Genomic DNA, 20167 nt, shown 5'->3' with positions numbered 1-20167 from the left:
ACTGCAGAATAAATCCTGCAGTCGAGCTGAACACATGAACACACCTCTCCCTGGTACCCACCAGGCCAGGGGGCAACATGTTGTTTACGCTCAGTATGACAATATGAGGTGTTCACTGACAGGTGAATGAGACAGGAGGTAGCTACTTGTTGTCAGATGTTGTGATGAAAACGACCCTACTGACCCCAGCTAGAAAACAATATATAGTGAGTGAACTCTGTCAGACTCATCCATCTCTCTGCTCTTCAATGTTTTGTTTATTTCCTTTCATTTCTCCCAACTTCTTCAGAAGATTCAACATTTAACATGATTTATCTGAGGACACATGAGAAGAACAAGGTGCTTATCAATTCACTTGTTTTCTGACTTTCTAATAAACAGTTTATCCAGGACGAATCAGATGAGACCATCCATGTGTGATCCACACGTCATCAGACCATCGAAGACTGACAGGGTACCAGTGGTCGACCCAAATCATGTTCACGTTCCAGAACTCTACACGAGAGATGAGTGCATTTCCCCAGTGGACAGAGCTGATGTACAGTTGTGTCAGAGTTACTGCACATTTGGACCAGCAGTGATGTGACACAGACATCTGCAACATCTGCAACATCTACAACATCTGCAACATCTGCAACATCTGCAACATCTATAACATCTGCAACATCTACAACATCTACATCTACAATATCTGCAACATCTACAACATCTACATCTGCAACATCTACATCTGCAACATCTGCAACATCTGCAACATCTACAACATCTGCAACATCTACATCTACAACATCTGCAACATCTACAACATCTACATCTGCAACATCTACAACATCTACATCTGCAACATCTACAACATCTACATCTGCAACATCTGCAACATCTGCAACATCTACATCTGCAACATCTACTGAATCTGCAACATCTACAACATCTACATCTGCAACATCTGCAACATCTACATCTGCAACATCTGCAACATCTACGACATCTGCAACATCTACATCTGCAACATCTTCAACATCTTCAACATCTACAACATCTGCAACATCTGCAACATCTACAACATCTTCAACATCTGCAACATCTGCAACAGCTACAACATCTGCAACATCTGCAACATCTACAACATCTGCAACATCTTCAACATCTACAACATCTGCAACATCTACAACATCTACATCTGCAACATCTACAACATCTACATCTGCAACATCTACAACATCTACATCTGCAACATCTGCAACATCTGCAACATCTACATCTGCAACATCTACTGAATCTGCAACATCTACATCTGCAACATCTGCAACATCTACATCTGCAACATCTGCAACATCTACGACATCTGCAACATCTACATCTGCAACATCTACAACATCTTCAACATCTACAACATCTGCAACATCTGCAACATCTACAACATCTTCAACATCTGCAACAGCTACAACATCTGCAACATCTACAACATCTACAACATCTTCAACATCTACAACATCTGCAACATCTACAACATCTTCAACATCTACAACATCTGCAACATCTGCAACATCTACAACATCTGCAACATCTGCAACATCTGCAACATCTTCAACATCTACTACATCTGCAAAATCTACAACATCTGCAACATCTACAACATCTGCATCTGCTACATCTACTGAATCTGCAACATCTACAACATCCTGATGGTGGAGTCACAGCTGCATCTTCCAGCTGATGCTTGTCCAGAATTGTATTTGTACCAACAGAACTGTACAGGAGTTTTAGGCACTAAAACTAAAGTGAGGATGCTTAAAATAATAATTTAAATTATTTTTATTTATCAATTAACTTCATACAAAGTGCAGTAAAGAGAAAAATGAAATCAATATCATGTGTGTCCACCCTGTGATCCTCTTTGGTTCACCTGCACACAGTTTGTGGAGGTAGTTAGCAGACAGGTTGAGCCTGTGATGGAAAACTTCAGGTAACCCAGACTGATTCAGTGAAGCACAGAAATGATCTCCTCAGTAATTAACACCTGAACTTGTTGTATGGCATCAGAGTGTTGTCAGATGTTTCACTGCCTTTACATCATGAACAGGAAACAAATGAACAAAACCACAACAGAACAACAACAAGGTGGGACATGAAGAGGAATTACATTTTTATTTCAGTTTGAAGTGTCATGAAGTAATGAAGCGATAATTCATCTGATCTCCTCTCCTGGTGGTAAAATGTTTTCTTAGTTGTATAACATGAAAGAACAAATAAAGTGTTTTAAATGTAAATAAATGTAAATCTGTAGAAACCGTTTGTTTCAGACAAATGCCAGAACAACATCAGTAGAGGAGGAACATGTGTAGGATCTCTTACATTCACTACATTATAAACATTGTACAGCCATCACCAGACAGGACGTTGTCAAACTGTTGATGAAACGTAGGTGTGAGCTGTAGGTGCACGGTAACTCAGGACCTGCTCCTGATGTGCCACAGGCCTCAGCTTAAAGCACACATCTATTAAACGTTGGATTGTGTCTGTGCAGAGGCGTAAGAAGATCTGCAGGTGTCTTTGGTCGATGCTTCTCTCGTACTGCAGCAGGTGGGTAAGAGCTGTCTCTTGTGGATTCAGGCTTTCAGTCGATGGTTTATCATCGGGCCACTTTCTTGTTCGTCGGCCTCTTGGATTCATAAAGCTCCATTATGCTGTCTCTGGTTATGAGTGTTGGCACAGCATTGTGAATATGAATTATGAACTGTGGCTGTTGAAGAAGAGCGAGTTGTCTTCAGAGGGCCGGCAGTGTGAGCCCGTTCTGGAGGAGGTGCCGGGTTAGTCCTCCTCAACAGTTTGATCAGTGTTGCCCTGTTGTGCTTCTTCAAGCGATGTGCGCTCGTTCTCTGAAAGAAATCTGGCAAATGACATCATCAAGAGTTCTTCATCCACTGAGCTCCTCGACAACAGAAGCTGGTGACAGTCTGGTTGGTTTCCTTTCAACCACTCCTTCTCAATATAGTCCGGTCGTAGTCTGGGTCCTCGTTCATCTTCCCCCTCACACTGATCCAAGAAATGTTCCCAGAACACAGAGTGTACCTCTGTTGACACACCATCACTGTCCACAGCCTTCTCATCTGTGAAGTCCATTACATTAGCATTCAGTACTTTTGGTTCCATGAAGACATGAAGGACATCAGTTCTGTATCAAATGGGTCTGATGGTGCTGGAAGACTGCCTGATGATACAGGTCCGTCATTCAGTATCAAGTGCTGCAAGACTTTTCAAAAAGGTAATTAGCTGTGATTATTGATCGATTAATCAATTGGTGAACAGAAAATGAATCAACGACTTTGACAGTCAGTACTTCAGTTAGCATGATGATCACTGTGGTTCTAGATCCACTGCTGCTCTGTTTTATATCACAAAACATGAAATATAGTCATCTAGAAACATCAGCCTGGTGTGACAGAACTCGGGATCACAGTCTTTGCACACTTTAAAAACAGAATAATGAAGAAGATAAACTCTTTGAATGAATCGATACTGGCAGTGATCACTTAGTTCTACACTAAACCTGCATACTGAAGTCATGTGGAGTCCTGATTATCACCATCACCACCACAAACAGGTCCAAAGTGTTCTTCAAGTCCTCCAGAGACGTCTGGATGGTAACAGGAGAAGGTCTGTCATCAAACAGTCGTCTTCAGATCTGACGGCTCGTTGATTTGTTTGTATTTGACATTTTGATAGATCAATTTTTGTTTGAATTTTAAAAGTATTGATTGAACACAGGTCTCACACTGTCTATCACAGACTGGGTCTTACTTCTTCATGGGTTTCCTGCATTGAGCCGCTGGGTGCTGGATCTGAACCAGAGGATGGGTTAAGGTTCTCTGGATGATCCACTCAGTGATCAGTTCCAGTCCAGTGATGACGTCTCCTGGTTTTGTTCCTCAGGATCGTCTCTGTATTGTCCAAGTCTATGAAGAAATCAGCAGATCAGCAGCTTATAGGCTCATACAGCCATGAAGTGTTCACAACAAGTGTTTCTGAACTCGTTGTGATCGATGCACATTAGTGGAGAGAGAAGTGGAGATGTATTTACGTCTCATGACCTCCATCACCCTGATCCAGCAGATACATGGTTGCAGGCTTTATGTTGCTCATGGATTTGACTTTGAGTTCAGGCAATAGATTTATCCTCAAACATCACTGAGCACAGCAGTGAATGTTCAGTACACATGCTGATAAGACCACAGGTAGGGAGGCTGCAGCCTATGAGACAGGTGTGATATACAATGCTCATCACACCAACCATAAAGGAAGTGATTCATTCTCGTGTTAAACAGAGAAACAACACGGCTGTAAGACTGAGATTATTTGGGTCGGACCCACAAAGAATGATCTGTGCAGCATCTGGCCTGTTTAATACCATATTTAATTTAATGCCGTCTCATTGAGTAAGCAAAGTGAGATTAATGTCTGAATCATATATAATGTTGTTCAGGTGTCACTGAACGTATGGACTTCACAAAAACATCAGCACTGAAGGACGGCTCACTGTGACTTCAGGGGAACATCAGACTCCAAGTCTTCCACTGGTCCTTTGGAAAAAACAAGCCCTGGCCCGTCTCCAGCAGCTCCCCCATAGTTACTGATTTCTGGACCTACAGGTGTCGTGTTCCACCTCCAGTTCTTGTTCTGATCTGGTGATAAGTGCCGTTATCAAAGTGGAGCCATCCCATTTCAACCCGCCGGGTGGCTTTGACTGCATGTTTACTGCCAACAGTACCGGGCCCTTTGAGTCTCTGCTGGCAGGAGTTCTCCGAGCCTGTCGGTCCATGTCTTAGATATACTGTCCTAACTGCTCACCTGCCATCGATGTGTTAGGAAGCGAGGCAAAAGTTACATAACATAGCAGGTAGAGAGAGCCAGCAACGTTAGGCTAAACATGTATTACTCACTTTATGTGACTAAAGTTAACATTCATCTTCACCTTATCACCTGTTAGTTGGCTGATGACACTATCAGGTATTTTTCATGTTTTCTGTCTATCTACAGACTGCTCCTTTAAACTACAGACTGCTCCTTTAAACTACAGATTGCTTCTTTAATCTACAGACTGCTCCTTTAAACTACAGACTGCTCCTTTAAACTACAGACTGCAGCAGGGTGGACCTCCTGCAGCAGAGTGGACCTCCTGCAGCAGAGTGGACCTCCTGCAGCAGAGTGGACCTCCTGCAGCAGGGTGGACCTCCTGCAGCAGAGTGGACCACCTGCAGCAGAGTGGACCACCTGCAGCAGAGTGGACCCTTCTGCAGCAGCGTGGACCTCCTGCAGCAGGGTGGACCCCCTGCAGCAGGGTGGACCCTTCTGCAGCAGAGTGGACCCTTCTGCAGCAGGGTGGACCTCCTGCAGCAGAGTGGACCCCCTGCAGCAGAGTGGACCCTTCTGCAGCAGCGTGGACCTCCTGCAGCAGAATGGACCCTTCTGCAGCAGCGTGGACCTCCTGCAGCAGGGTGGACCCTTCTGCAGCAGAGTGGACCCTTCTGCAGCAGCGTGGACCTCCTGCAGCAGGGTGGACCCTTCTGCAGCAGCGTGGACCTCCTGCAGCAGGGTGGACCCTTCTGCAGCAGAGTGGACCCTTCTGCAGCAGCGTGGACCTCCTGCAGCAGAGTGGACCCTTCTGTAGCAGCGTGGACCTCCTGCAGCAGGGTGGACCCTTCTGCAGCAGCGTGGACCTCCTGCAGCAGGGTGGACCCTTCTGCAGCAGCGTGGACCTCCTGCAGCAGGGTGGACCTCCTGCAGCAGCGTGGACCTCCTGCAGCAGCGTGGACCTCCTGCAGCAGGGTGGACCTCCTGCAGCAGAGTGGACCTCCTGCAGCAGAGTGGACCTCCTGCAGCAGAGTGGACCTCCTGCAGCAGAATGGACCTCCTGCAGCAGAGTGGACCTCCTGCAGCAGAGTGGACCTCCTGCAGCAGAGTGGACCTCCTGCAGCAGAGTGGACCTCCTGCAGCAGCGTGGACCTCCTGCAGCAGAGTGGACCTCCTGCAGCAGCAGAGTGGACCTCCTGCAGCAGAGTGGACCTCCTGCAGCAGAGTGGACCTCCAGCAGCAGAGTGGACCTCCTGCAGCAGCAGAGTGGACCTCCTGCAGCAGAGTGGACCTCCTGCTCTGGTGTTACACACTAACTCTATATGGAGACACATGAAATCAACATGATTTATTTAATTACAGAATATTAATCATTATTGTTACTTTGCCTGATTTTCTGTTTTCATACACGCTACAATCAGAGTGTTTGTCATTTCAGTGGCCATCTTTGTTTGGAGTCGGGTCAGAACCGGGGCAGGACAGAGATGTCTCTGAGGGTGTGAGGACTCCCTGAGTGATGCTCTTCATGTGGGGGACATGAGACACTGTGTTGGAGCTGAGTGTGTGTGTGATGGTGTGTTAGTTGTCTCTGGGTAGAGCTCCTCTGTAGCTTTGGGTCCACTGGCTGCTCACCACCAGAACCGACTCACTCTGACACCACCGCGGTCGCAAACAACCCGACTCTGCCTTATATACCCTCCCTCTGCCGCTGTCTCCCGCCCCTCCTCCACCTCGTCACACACTGGCTGCTTCATCTGACAGACACCAGCTCTGGCCAATCAGACGCAGGGACACCAGCTAGCTCCGCCCTGTTGTGAGTAGATTTCCCGCCCTGCTCGCGTCGCTGGGGAGGCGGGGCCCTGCCGCAACCAGCTTTGACTTGCGGCAACGTGAGCCAATCACAGCCGAGCATTCAGACGAGCTCCGCCCAGCTCGGCCGGCCGAGTTCCCGCCCTCTGAATAGGAATGACCAACGGGGGCGTTGCTGGGGGGCGGTGCCGGGCTCCAGCTCGACCCAGTTTGAAAGTGAACCAACGTCTCCAGTCGCTGCTTCAGCCCCCAAACAACAACAGAACACCTGAATCTGAAAACCCTGAACCCGACCCAAAGTCCGCTCCAGTCCGCAGCCGGCCCTCCTGACGAGTGAGTACCTCCGCCCTTCTCTTTCCGCAGCACCCAGCGCACATTTCACTGACGAGCTGCCTCTGATTGACCGGCTGACCGCAGAATCCTCCAGTAAAAGGTCCGACGATGAGGCTGGAAAAACGAATAAAATGGCCGCTGAAAGGGTCTCAGTGTGGCGGCTGTGAGGTCCGCTCAGAGGTCTGTGTGTGCAGTCCGGGACGGTTCGGACGTGTTGTTGTAAACACGAAACGCCCATTATGGAGCATGAATGCCAGGAAATAGTCGTGTCCCGTCCATACAGCGCTGCCCCCTCCAGAGCATAACCGGAGCCCGTCGTTGAAAATGCGTAGCTGTTGTACTGACTCCATGTTTCCATTGCAGACGCGGCCGTTTGCTATAAAAACGGCTCCGTGGTCAAAATAAAGCCTCCGCGGGTCGACGTGGAGCCGCACACCGTGTTTAATAACGGGTCCGTGCTTTAGAGACACTTTGTCCGCCTGCTGCTGCGTTAGCCTGCCGCTAGCGGAGGGGGATGGGGCGGCTAGCTCCGCAGAGGGCGGGAAGCAAATGGTGGCCCATTGTTCTGTGGAGCTAGCCTGTTAGCACGGCTAGGCTAACTGCAGCAGCAGCAGAAGTCCGGAGAAGACGCTGCTAGCTGCAGTCTTCGTTCACCTCCACGGCCCACACGGCTCCAGCCACAGCCGGGGAGCCGGGACCGGGCTCCGGCGCGATGTCCCGGCGCAGGAGCACACGGAGCCGGGCTGCGGGGAGGGTCGGGCGGCCTTCTCGCTCTCCGGCGGAGAAAATGGATCCTCACTTTGTTCTCTTTGTTATTCAGTGTCGGCCTCAGTTTGCTGCTCGGGCCGCCATTCCCCCGTCTAACGGATCAGAACCGGAGACCTGCCTCAGTGCGGGCGGAGGAGGCTGCGGAGCCCAGTTCACTTATCACGTTAATAAACACATTTTAACAATTTAACAAGGTTTAATATGAATTATGAACAATATGAGACTCACAGGTTAAAGGGTCATTCCACCCAAATGTGTTTAAATCCGTCAGTGTTGAGTTGACTGTACATGACTTCACCCAAATAAAGATTAAGATTCAATCTGAATCATGATTTTAATTTTTCTGTGACAACACTTACATTCAATTTTATTCATCCTTTGATTTCTCTGTGGTGTCGAGTTCAACTGTGATGTTATTGGTAATCAATCAGCCATCTATCATCCGCTCACTGTCTAATACATGTTTGAATAAAGAGATCTGTGTTGACTGTAACGTGATGTGAAGGTTTTCTGCATCTCTTTGTTGTACGTGATGATGAGATGATGGAGACAGATTGATCTTTAAGATGACTGACGCTGTGATCAATGATGAAGACGATCAGTTAGTCCAACAAATATAGACTAACTTAACTGTTGGTTGAATAATTGATTAAAATATCAAATCATGTTGTTAGAGATTATTAGATTTTTACACTGAAATCAATAAATGATATGTAACACCAACTGTTAACTATAATGAACCAATTATATCAGAATTAAACGTCTTCTGTGTGTGTGTCCGTCAGGCCGCCAGTATGATGCGTAAAGACGTCAACAAGCCGAAGGGGAAGACGTCGGCGTACGCCTTCTTCGTCCAGACGTGTAGAGAGGAACACCGCAAGAAGAACCCAGAGCAGTCGGTCAACTTCGCCGAGTTCTCCAAGAAGTGCTCCGAGAGATGGAAGGTGAGACAGACAGACAGACAGACAGGCTGATCAGTGACCTGTCTGACAGTGCAGTGTGTTTCAGGTGTGTGTGTCTCATGTTCTTCAGCAGGTAAGTCCAGTGAGGTCAGACACCTCGTTATGAGGCAGATCTGTGACGACGACATGAAGGAAAATGTGATGACGGATAAACAATAAACTCTGACGTCCTGACAGCACTGAACAGTGTTCAAGGTCTAACATGTTATTAAAGTTTACATTTTCCACACTGTGTACATTGAATAAATCTTTATTGATTTTGACCATATAAACGTTTAAAAGAAGCCATATATCAAGTTTATATCAAGTCTCCTGTCTGTCAGGACATCGTGTTGTAGGAAATATACAGTATTTGTTCCACAATAAACATGTTTTCATTCCTTCAACCGTCACTGTAACTGGTCATAATACTTATAATGATGATGATAAATAATACTTATAATGATGATGAGGATAAATAATAATACTTATAATGATGATGAGGATAAATAATACTTATAATGATGATGATAAATAATAATACTTATAATGATGGTGATGATAAATAATAATACTTATATGATGGTGTGATACGGTGATATTTTCTGAGATGTTATTGAACCATGAACTCTGATTCCATTGCAGAAAGTTTATTCAAACTTTAAATATATATTATTAATAACACCAATACAGTAGAATCAAATACATTAGTTATGCAAATAAAGCCGGTACATGACAGTTTTTATATCACTATATAAATATGTGATATATGACCTGACCACTTCACTGCAGGTGAAGTCTGATAGTTGTTTTCAGAATCATAAATAGTTTATTGATCCCTGAGGGGGAGATTCTCTACAATATAAATCTCTCACTATAGAGATTATAAGCAGATAAATACCATAATAACTGTGGAATATGTACATTAACGCCAAGGCCTTTGTGTGTATCTATAGAAACTCCTATATGTACAGAGAAGTGTCTGGTGCTACGCTAACTACAGTGTGGATGACGTTAATATTGTAGAAACATTGTAGTTCTTCTGACTGACTGACTTACTGACTGGTTTGATGTTTAAATGTGGTAATTGTTGAGTTTGTGTCACTTGGTGTAGGGAGACCTGTTGTCTGAGGATCATCAGCAGATGAATACTCCACAGTTTTTATTAAGCTGAAGCTGTGTGTCACTGCAAAAATACAACACAAGCTCAGTATCAGTGCTGTTGACAGCTGCTCTGTGATTGGTCACTGCTGCAGACAATAACTCATTAATATTACAAATAAAAGTTTTAAAACTGAATGAATAAAATGAGAATAACAGCAGTGAAGGAACAGGTGCCACTTTCCTCTGACATTACAGATGTATTGTTATGATGTGTGTATACTGCTGACAGCACTGCGTTCACTAGCTAACTAAACCTTCAGACACACAGATCTGATTATAACCACATTAGTCTGTTCTTACATGTTTATATGCTGATTGTAACAAACTGTACTGTTGGTTCAGTCTAAAAGCCTCTGAACTCCACCTGTCCAGGTAACCAGCACACAGAAACAGACACCAGCTGTGTCAGCAACTCTGTCCTGATGAGTGTGTGTGTGTGTGTGTCTTCAGTCTCTGTCAGCCGGTGATAAGAAGTGTTTCGAGGACATGGCGAAGGCCGACAAGGTTCGCTACAACAGGGAGATGAGCGACTACATCCCACCTAAAGGCTTCGGAAAGAGAGGTCGCAAGAGGAAAGACCCCAACGCCCCCAAGAGACCCCCGTGAGTCTGCAGCACAGACAGCACAGACACAACACAGAGACAACACGGACACAACACGGACACAACACGGACAGAACGTAGAGACAACACAGACAGAACCTGGAGACAACAGAGACAGAACGTAGAGACAACAGAGACAGAACGCAGAGACAACACAGACAACACAGACAGAACGTAGAGACAACAGAGACAACACAGACAGAACCTGGAGACAACACAGACAGAACGTAGAGACAAAACACAGACAGAACCTGGAGACAACACAGACAGAACCTGGAGACAACACAGACAGAACCTGGAGACAACACAGACAGAACCTGGAGACAACACAGACAGAACGCAGAGACAACAGAGACAACACAGACAGAACCTGGAGACGACACAGACAGACAGAACCTGGAGACAACACAGACAGAACCTGGAGACAACAGAGACAACACAGACAGAACCCTGAGACAACACAGACAGAACCTGGAGACAACACAGACAGAACGTAGAGACAAAACACAGACAGAACCTGGAGACAACACAGACAGAACCTGGAGACAACACAGACAGAACCTGGAGACAACACAGACAGAACGCAGAGACAAAACACAGACAGAACGCAGAGACAAAACACAGACAGAACGTAGAGACAAAACACAGACAGAACGTAGAGACAAAACACAGACAGAACGTAGAGACAACACGGACAGAACAGACAGAACGTAGAGACAACACGGACAGAACCTGGAGACGACATAGACAGACAGAACCTGGAGACGACATAGACAGACAGAACCTGGAGACGACATAGACAGACAGAACCTGGAGACAACACAGACAGAACGCAGAGACAACACAGACAGAACAGACACGAGATCCTGACTGCTCACACGTGGACATTGCAGTTGAGACTTGTTTATATTGGACCAGTCGAGTTCTAACAGAAACGAGCCAGACTGTAAAATACACTGATGATTGTGTTTGTGTGTGACTGAAGCTGCTGGTGCTGATCTCTGACACCAGGGGGCAGCACAGAGCTCACCTGCTGAACTGGTGTTTTATTTTGAAAGTCTCCTCTGACCTGTAGACACTTCAGTTCCATCTGACTCCTGATGGAGTCGACTGAACGAGCCTGATGAACAGACGTGTGCTGACAGTGACGATCTACCAGTCAGCTCACTGCTGTTTATCTATCAGCACTGACCCGATCAATACATCAATCAGTTTATAGGCTCACTGCTGTTTATCTATCAGCACTGACCTGATCAATACATCAATCAGTTTATAGGCTCACTGCTGTTTATCTATCAGCACTGACCTGATCAATACATCAATCAGTTTATAGGCTCACTGCTGTTTATCTATCAGCACTGACCTGTCTGTCTCTCTCTCTCTGTCTGTCTCTCTCTCTGTCTGCAGGTCTGCGTTCTTCGTGTTCTGCAGTGAGTACCGTCCCAGTGTGAAGCAGCAGTATCCGGGCCTGTCTATAGGAGACTGTGCCAAGAAGCTGGGAGAGATGTGGAGCAAACTGTCCCAGTCTGAGAAGCTGCCCTACGAGGAGAAGGCCCAGAAACTACGAGAGAAATACGACCGGGTGAGACACACTGACTGACAGACAGACAGACAGGGGGACTGACAGACAGACAGACAGACAGGGGGACTGACTGACAGACAGACAGACAGACAGACAGGGGGACTGACTGACTGACAGACAGACAGGGGGACTGACTGACAGACAGACAGACAGGGGGACTGACTGACAGACAGACAGACAGGGGGACTGACTGACAGACAGACAGACAGGGGGACTGACAGACAGGGGGACTGACTGACAGACAGACAGGTTGACAGGGGGACTGACTGACTGACAGACAGACAGGTTGACAGGGGGACTGACTGACTGACTGACTGCATGACAGACAGGTGGACTGACTGACAGACAGACAGGGGGACTGACTGACTGACAGACAGACAGGGGGACTGACTGACAGACAGACAGACAGGGGGACTGACTGACTGACAGACAGGGGGACTGACTGACTGACAGACAGGGGGACTGACTGACTGACAGACAGACAGGTTGACAGGGGGACTGACTGACTGACTGACTGACTGACTGACAGACAGGGGGACTGACTGACAGACAGACAGGTTGACAGGGGGACTGACTGACTGACAGACAGACAGGTTGACAGGGGGACTGACTGACTGACTGCATGACAGACAGGGGGACTGACTGACAGACAGACAGGTTGACAGGGGGACTGACTGACTGACAGACAGACAGGTTGACAGGGGGACTGACTGACTGACTGCATGACAGACAGGGGGACTGACTGACAGACAGACAGGTGGACTGACTGACTGACAGACAGACAGGTTGACAGGGGGACTGACTGACTGACTGACAGACAGACAGGTGGACTGACTGACTGACAGACAGACAGGTTGACAGGGGGACTGACAGACAGATTGACAGCTCTTGTCATCATTGATCAGTAAAGAACCAATGAACAGAGAGCTGATGACTACAGGAAGTGATGACGTCACATGATGAGCTGCTTCCTGTGTGTGTGACGCTGCTTCCTGTGTGTGACAGGACATGGTGGCGTACCGCGGCGGCGGCACGTACTCAGCCAGGAATCCCGGCTCCTCTGCTCAGGGAGGAGAGGAAGAGGAGGACGATGAGGGAGAGGACGATGACGACGAGGACGACGATGACGAGTAGAGAAGAAGAGCTGCAGCTGGATGAGAGAGAGACTGGGTGTGTGTGAGAGAGACAGGTAGGTGTGTGTGTTTCAGAGCTCTGTGACAGCTGATTGGACAGGATGAGGCAGGGGGCGGGGCTTCATCACAGGGGACAGGTGAGCTCAGCCAGTCAGGAGCAGGTGTGTTGTCTCCGTGGTTACAGGGATTTTAAATGGAAGAGATGAGACCGTAAACAGGAAGTCACACAGGAGCAGCAACCAGCTTCCTGTCAGTTTTCAAAATAAGACTTCCTGTATAGATGTGACTGTCAGTCAGCCACTACTGAACTTTAACTGAGAACAAGGACAGGGATCAGACAGAAGCAACAGAACAGGAGAACACAAGGATCAGACGGAAGCAACAGAACAGTAGAACACAAGGATCAGACAGACGCAACAGAACAGGAGAACACAGGGATCAGACAGAACAGGAGAACGCAAGGATCAGACAGACGCAACAGAACAGGAGAACACAGGGATCAGACAGAAGCAACAGAACAGGAGAACACAAGGATCAGACAGAACAGGAGAACACAAGGATCAGACAGACGCAACAGAACAGGAGAACACAGGGATCAGACAGAACAGGAGAACGCAAGGATCAGACAGATGCAACAGAACAGGAGAACACAGGGATCAGACAGAAGCAACAGAACAGGAGAACACAAGGATCAGACAGAACAGGAGAACACAAGGATCAGACAGAAGCAACAGAACAGGAGAACACAAGGATCAGACAGACGCAACAGAACAGGAGAACACAAGGATCAGACAGAAGCAACAGAACAGGAGAACACAAGGATCAGACAGAACAGGAGAACACAAGGATCAGACAGAAGCAACACAGCATCAGAGCTGAGCTCAGAGGAGCAGAAGAGTTATAAATCTCTCTGTTCAGCCTCAACACACGTCTCTGCTCTGGGACATGTTATTGATCAGTGACAAGTTATTGATCAGTGACAGGTTATTGATCAGTGACAGGTTATTGATCAGTGACAGGTTATTGATTAGTGACAGGTTATTGATCAGTGACAAGTTATTGATCAGTGACAAGTTATTGATCAGTGACAAGTTATTGATCAGTGACATGTTATTGATCAGTGACAAGTTATTGATCAGTGACAGGTTATTGATCAGTGACAGGTTATTGATCAGTGACAGGTTATTGATTAGTGACAGGTTATTGATCAGTGACAAGTTATTGATCAGTGACAAGTTATTGATCAGTGACAGGTTATTGATCAGTGACAGGTTATTGATCAGTGACAGGTTATTGATCAGTGACAGGTTATTGATCAGTGACAAGTTATTGATCAGTGACAAGTTATTGATCAGCGACGCGTAATTTAAACAGTGACACATTATTGATCAGTGGCAGGTTTAATGATTGTGATGTCTGTTCTCAGCCTGATTGAGATCTGAGCTCTGAACCACACACACAGGACCAGAGGGAGTGTGTCACAGTGTGTGTGTTGCCTTTCAGTAACGTGTGCTTGTGTGTGTGTGTGTTTTGGAGGTCATCAGATGGTAAACTGTCTGACACCAGAGGATAGTAAACTCCCCCTCCCCTCCTCCCCTCACTGTTACCATGGTTACCCCTGCACCCACCCCCTCCCTCCATCAGCCCTGTGTGTTGCCATGGAACCCCCCCCCCCATCATTATCATGTTGTTGTTTTTTATTTTCTTACTGAAGTTTATTGTTCTGTTCCTGTTCACTGTCAGAGTAGAAACGTCAACTTTTATAATAAAAACTGAGTGAAAACACACACACCGTCTGTTCTTCTACACACACACACACACACACACACACCGTCTGTTCTTCTACACACACACACACACACCGTCTGTTCTTCTACACACACACACACACACACCCAGTCTGTTCTTCTACACACACACACACACACACACCGTCTGTTCTTCTACACACACACGCACACCGTCTGTTCTTCTATACACACACACACACACACACATTGCCTCCTACTGGTTTTAAAGTGTTCTCCTCATTCAGATCAGACTTCCGTCCTCAGATCAGACCTCCGTCCTCAGATCAGACCTCCGTCCTCGGATCAGACCACATGAAGTTCTTCCTTTGTTCATATGAAATACTGTGTCTGATGGAGGGGGAGACTGCAGGACAGACCTGGTAAAACAATGAACATATCAAGAAACGTGGATGCAGCTGCAGAGCTGGATGCCTGTTCATTCCTATGATAGCTGCTCTCTGAGGTTTTGATCCAGAAAAGCTCGACCTCCCAGATGTACTCTGTTGTTAGAGCGACTGCACCAGAGACTTCCACTGACCGAGCTGGCTGACTTCCTGTTTGGCGTGTTGTTAACTTGAATAGAAATAAAATTAATGAATCTTGTGGCTCCTCTAGATTTTCCACATTTTATCGGACTTAATGGATCAAATTCTGACAGTGACATGAGTCATTTCTCGGGTTGTGACGCCCAAAAAGACATATCCACTGTTTTACAGATGCTTCTATCACAATGGAAGCTTATGGGAAAAAGTCATTTTGGGCTGCAGTGCATCGCGTGATGATGGTAATACACGGTTTGGACACTATGAAAGTCTGGAGCTCTTCCCGGGGGCCTGGCTAAACCCAACAGGTAGTGAGGGTGAGCCGGGAGCATCTGGTGGAGCACCTGGTCCTCCAGCTCTGGAGTTTGTGGCTCATCCTGGGGAGGTTAGGAATGTGTTCAAAGCAACCATTGTAGAGGAGGCTGCTCAGAGCTGTGGTTAGAGGGTCGTTGTTGCCTGTCTGAAGGGAGATTTTCACAATAAAACATCCTGTGAGAAGTGACCCTCAGCCTACCTCTCCTATTGGCTACCTGAGTGATGGTGACATCTGCAGGTGGAGAAGGACAGGTGTTTCCTGAGGAGAGCATAACAAATCATTATAATGCGGTCAGGTGAGAACAGACTCAGGTGTCTGAAGCTTTGATTTGATGATTCTGGTTCATATAAGGTCCGATGAGGAGATTATTTGAATGCTCCTTATGGTTCATCTTCGGTTTGTAGAAAAGTGAGCCGTCCTGATTAAATTCAGATTACTTCAGGTTTTGATTTTTACCACCAGGGGTCGCCACCTGTCTGCACATACTGAGTTAAAGTCGTCACAGTCCTGTTTAATATTTGGACAGTTTGAGAGTGTAGAGGTGTGTTTCAGTACCGAGGCGCTCCACACCAGAACTTTAGAGTCAGTTCTGTGACAAACAGGAAGCCGTTGTATTGATCTGAGAGTCTGGTCTGATCTGTGAGTGTCTCTAGTTGCTGCAGTGTGTCCTGCACCGTTGGCACCAGTCGGCCAGACATTTTCATACATCAGGAAGTTGTATTTTTCAGTGATGTCACAGGCGTAGTATGAGTTTGTTTTTCGTCCAGTACTTTGTTTGAAAAGTGGTTGCATTGTTGTTGTACAGGTCTGTGACCAGTAGGTGGCACAATATGACGGATGTGATAATATAGAGTGTGTGTACATGATGGCCCAACCGTTTTTAAATAATTACAGACAAACTTAAGGTTCACAACTTTTCTTTTCTCCTTTAATGAAGATCCAGGTGCTCTGACACTGTAGTACATGGTTGTGACCACTGGAAGTTTCCAGTGCCTCAATGTGAGATGATCTCTGTGTGTCTCTATAAATCATGTAGTTATATAACAGGCTGCCTGCTGCTGCCTCTGGACTTATGTAACACACATGGAAACGTCCCTTCAGCATCTCCTCCCTGTGTGAAGGCCGGCTGGGCTCTGTGTTCAGGACTGTCAGACCAGCAGAGTCCTCGTCAACAGCCCAACATTTACTATCTAAGATTGACAATGTCTCAGGTTTGACCTCTGCCAGATTTCACTGGTTAAACTCCTCCATGTCCCTGCAGTGCATCAGATAATTCAGAGGTCTCCATCAATCATCACACCTTCATTAGCTGACAGAACACCTGCATGTCGATGAAAATCCATCTAAGAACCACACATTAATCGCACACTCATGGCAGCTTGACCGGCAACTCCAGCAGTGATGACACTTCTGGATTTTCTGACCTTCTGCATTTTTCTTTGCCTGTCTGTGTGGTATTGTGGTGAGGAAACAACAGGACGGAGGAGTAGGTAACAGATGAAGGTGGTGTAAACGGTGGCAACTCACCCAGTTTGAGCCAGAATCAGGCTCAGCTGCTATGGCAGATGTCAGGTGCTGCAGCAGCTGCACTGTACAGAGCATCTAGCCAGCAAATACTGTGGCATGATACTGGTGCCACAGCATGTTACAGAAACAGAGGCATCCAGTGGCTAGGTACTGTAAATACCATCCAATACCATCAAACTGTAGGTACTGTAAATACCACCAGACTGTAGGTACTGTAAATACAATCAGACTGTAGGTACTGTAAATACCATCAAACTGTAGGTACTGTAAATACCATCAGACTGTAGGTACTGTAAATACCACCCAATACCATCAGACTGCAGGTACTGTAAATACCATCAAACTGTAGGTACTGTAAATACCATCAGACTGTAGGTATTGTAAATACCATCCAATACCATCAGACTGCAGGTACTGTAAATACCATCAAACTGTAGGTACTGTAAATACCATCAAACTGTAGGTACTGTAAATACCATCAGACTGTAGGTACTGTAAATACCACCCAATACCATCAGACTGCAGGTACTGTAAATACCATCAAACTGCAGGTACTGTAAATACCATCAAACTGTAGGTAGTGTAAATACCACCAGACTGTAGGTACTGTAAATACAATCAGACTGTAGGTACTGTAAATATCATCCAATACCATCAGACTGTAGGTACTGTAAATATCATCCAATACCACCAGACTGTAGGTATTGTAAATACCATCCAATACCATCAAACTGTAGGTACTGTAAATACCACCAGACTGTAGGTACTGTAAATACAATCAGACTGTAGGTACTGTAAATATCATCCAATACCATCAAACTGCAGGTACTGTAAATACCATCAGACTGTAGGTACTGTAAATACCATCCAATACCATCAAACTGTAGGTACTGTAAATACCACCAGACTGTAGGTAATGTAAATACCATCAGACTGTAGGTACTGTAAATACCACCCAATACCATCAGACTGCAGGTACTGTAAATACCATCAGACTGTAGGTACTGTAAATACCATCAAACTGTAGGTACTGTAAATACCATCAGACTGTAGGTACTGTAAATACCACCCAATACCATCAGACTGCAGGTACTGTAAATACCATCAGACTGTAGGTATTGTAAATACCATCCAATACCATCAAACTGCAGGTACTGTAAATACCATCAGACTGTAGGTATTGTAAATACCATCCAATACCATCAGACTGTAGGTACTGTAAATATCATCCAATACCATCAGACTGTAGGTATTGTAAATACCATCCAATACCATCAAACTGCAGGTACTGTAAATACCATCAGACTGTAGATACTGTAAATACCACCCAATACCATCAGACTGCAGGTACTGTAAATACCATCAAACTGTAGGTACTGTAAATACCATCAGACTGTAGGTATTGTAAATACCATCCAATACCATCAAACTGTAGGTACTGTAAATACCATCAGACTGTAGGTACTGTAAATACCATCCAATACCATCAAACTGCAGGTGCTGTAAATACCATCAGACTGTAGGTATTGTAAATACCATCAAACTGCAGGTACTGTAAATACCATCAGACTGTAGGTACTGTAAATACCATCAAATATAATCAAATACTATGGGTGCCATTAGCAGTTCCAGGTAGTACAATTACAGATGTTACAGTTAGAGTTTGTAGTATTCATGAAGTATTACAGTTTGTAGTATTTAAAGTATTGCAGTTTTTCCATTCACCACAGAGACGGGTTGTTTTTTGTAGTTTTAATAACTTTTTTCTTTGTTTTTAATCGTCTGTTCAACACAAGGACAATTCAGGCAGGAGAAATCAACGAATCACAAACAGGTATCATATGACATCATACAGAGGGAGCATCTCATTGGCTGGTCACTCTTTAAAGGAAGACGATTGGTGGAGAGCAGTAGCGGTGGGGAGGGGCCTTTCCATGTGGCACGATAGTGTGATTGACAGGTGAGGACACAGAGTGTGTGTGTGTGTCGTGACCTGGTTGTCATGGCCACATGATGAAGATAGTAAACAAAAAGAAACACGTCAACAAATGAACAGTAAACAAAAACAACATGTAATGACTAACGACCTCCTAACTTGTTACTAAATGAACTAACTCATCATGTCATTCACTAATGAATCAATCCTCTAATTAACTAACGAGTCGTTCTGCTGCAGCAACAAAGACAAACACAGACCAAACATATGACATCCAACAGCACATCTGTTGCCATGGTCACTACAGCTAGCATCTGATTGGCTGTGGATCCAGCAGCTTTCACGGCACCAAACATAGAGACTGAGGTTTAACATGGCCAATGAGATAGACTGGTTCCTGAACTGGTTTGTGATCACCTGTCTCAACTGGTGGTGGTTTGCAAACTGGTTCGTGTTCACATTGTCAAACTGTTTTCGGGCCTGAATTCTGAACTGGATAACCCTAACCCTACCGGTTGCTGAACTATTAATGATATGGTATCTGTTCTGGTTTCTGAGCCGGCTTTAGATCTGATATCTGAACTGGTTTCTGAACCGGCTTTAGATCTGATGTCTGAACTGGTTTCTGAACCGGCTTAAGTTCTACTATCTGAACTGGATTCAGAACCAGCTTAAGATCTGATATGTGAACTGGTTTCAGAACCGGCTTAAGATCTGATATCTGAACTGGTTTCAGAACTGGCTTAAGACCTGATATCTGAACTGGTTTCTGAACCGGCTTAAGACCTGATATCTGAACTGGTTTCTGAACCGGCTTTAGATCTGATATCTGAACTGGTTTCTGAACCGGCTTAAGTTCTACTATCTGAACTG

At 45.7% G+C, this 20167-nt stretch overlaps 1 protein-coding gene across 1 annotated transcript; it reads left to right on the top strand.

Annotated features, from left to right (window-relative positions):
* Positions 1–6851: 6851 nt before the first annotated feature.
* On the top strand, positions 6852–14346 carry hmgb2b (high mobility group box 2b). The gene is made up of 5 exons (XM_073475958.1): positions 6852–6993; positions 8547–8705; positions 10317–10468; positions 11876–12050; positions 13056–14346. Exons 2-5 carry the CDS (start codon positions 8556–8558, stop codon positions 13182–13184), a joined length of 606 nt encoding a protein of 201 aa, XP_073332059.1. The 5' UTR covers positions 6852–6993; positions 8547–8555; the 3' UTR covers positions 13185–14346.
* Positions 14347–20167: the final 5821 nt, after the last annotated feature.

Source organism: Pagrus major, chromosome 11 (genome assembly GCF_040436345.1).
Source record: "Pagrus major chromosome 11, Pma_NU_1.0".
Lineage (NCBI taxonomy): Eukaryota > Metazoa > Chordata > Actinopteri > Spariformes > Sparidae > Pagrus > Pagrus major.
The sequence above is the reverse complement of the archived record's forward strand: the minus strand, read 5'-3'. Positions and strand labels throughout refer to the sequence as shown.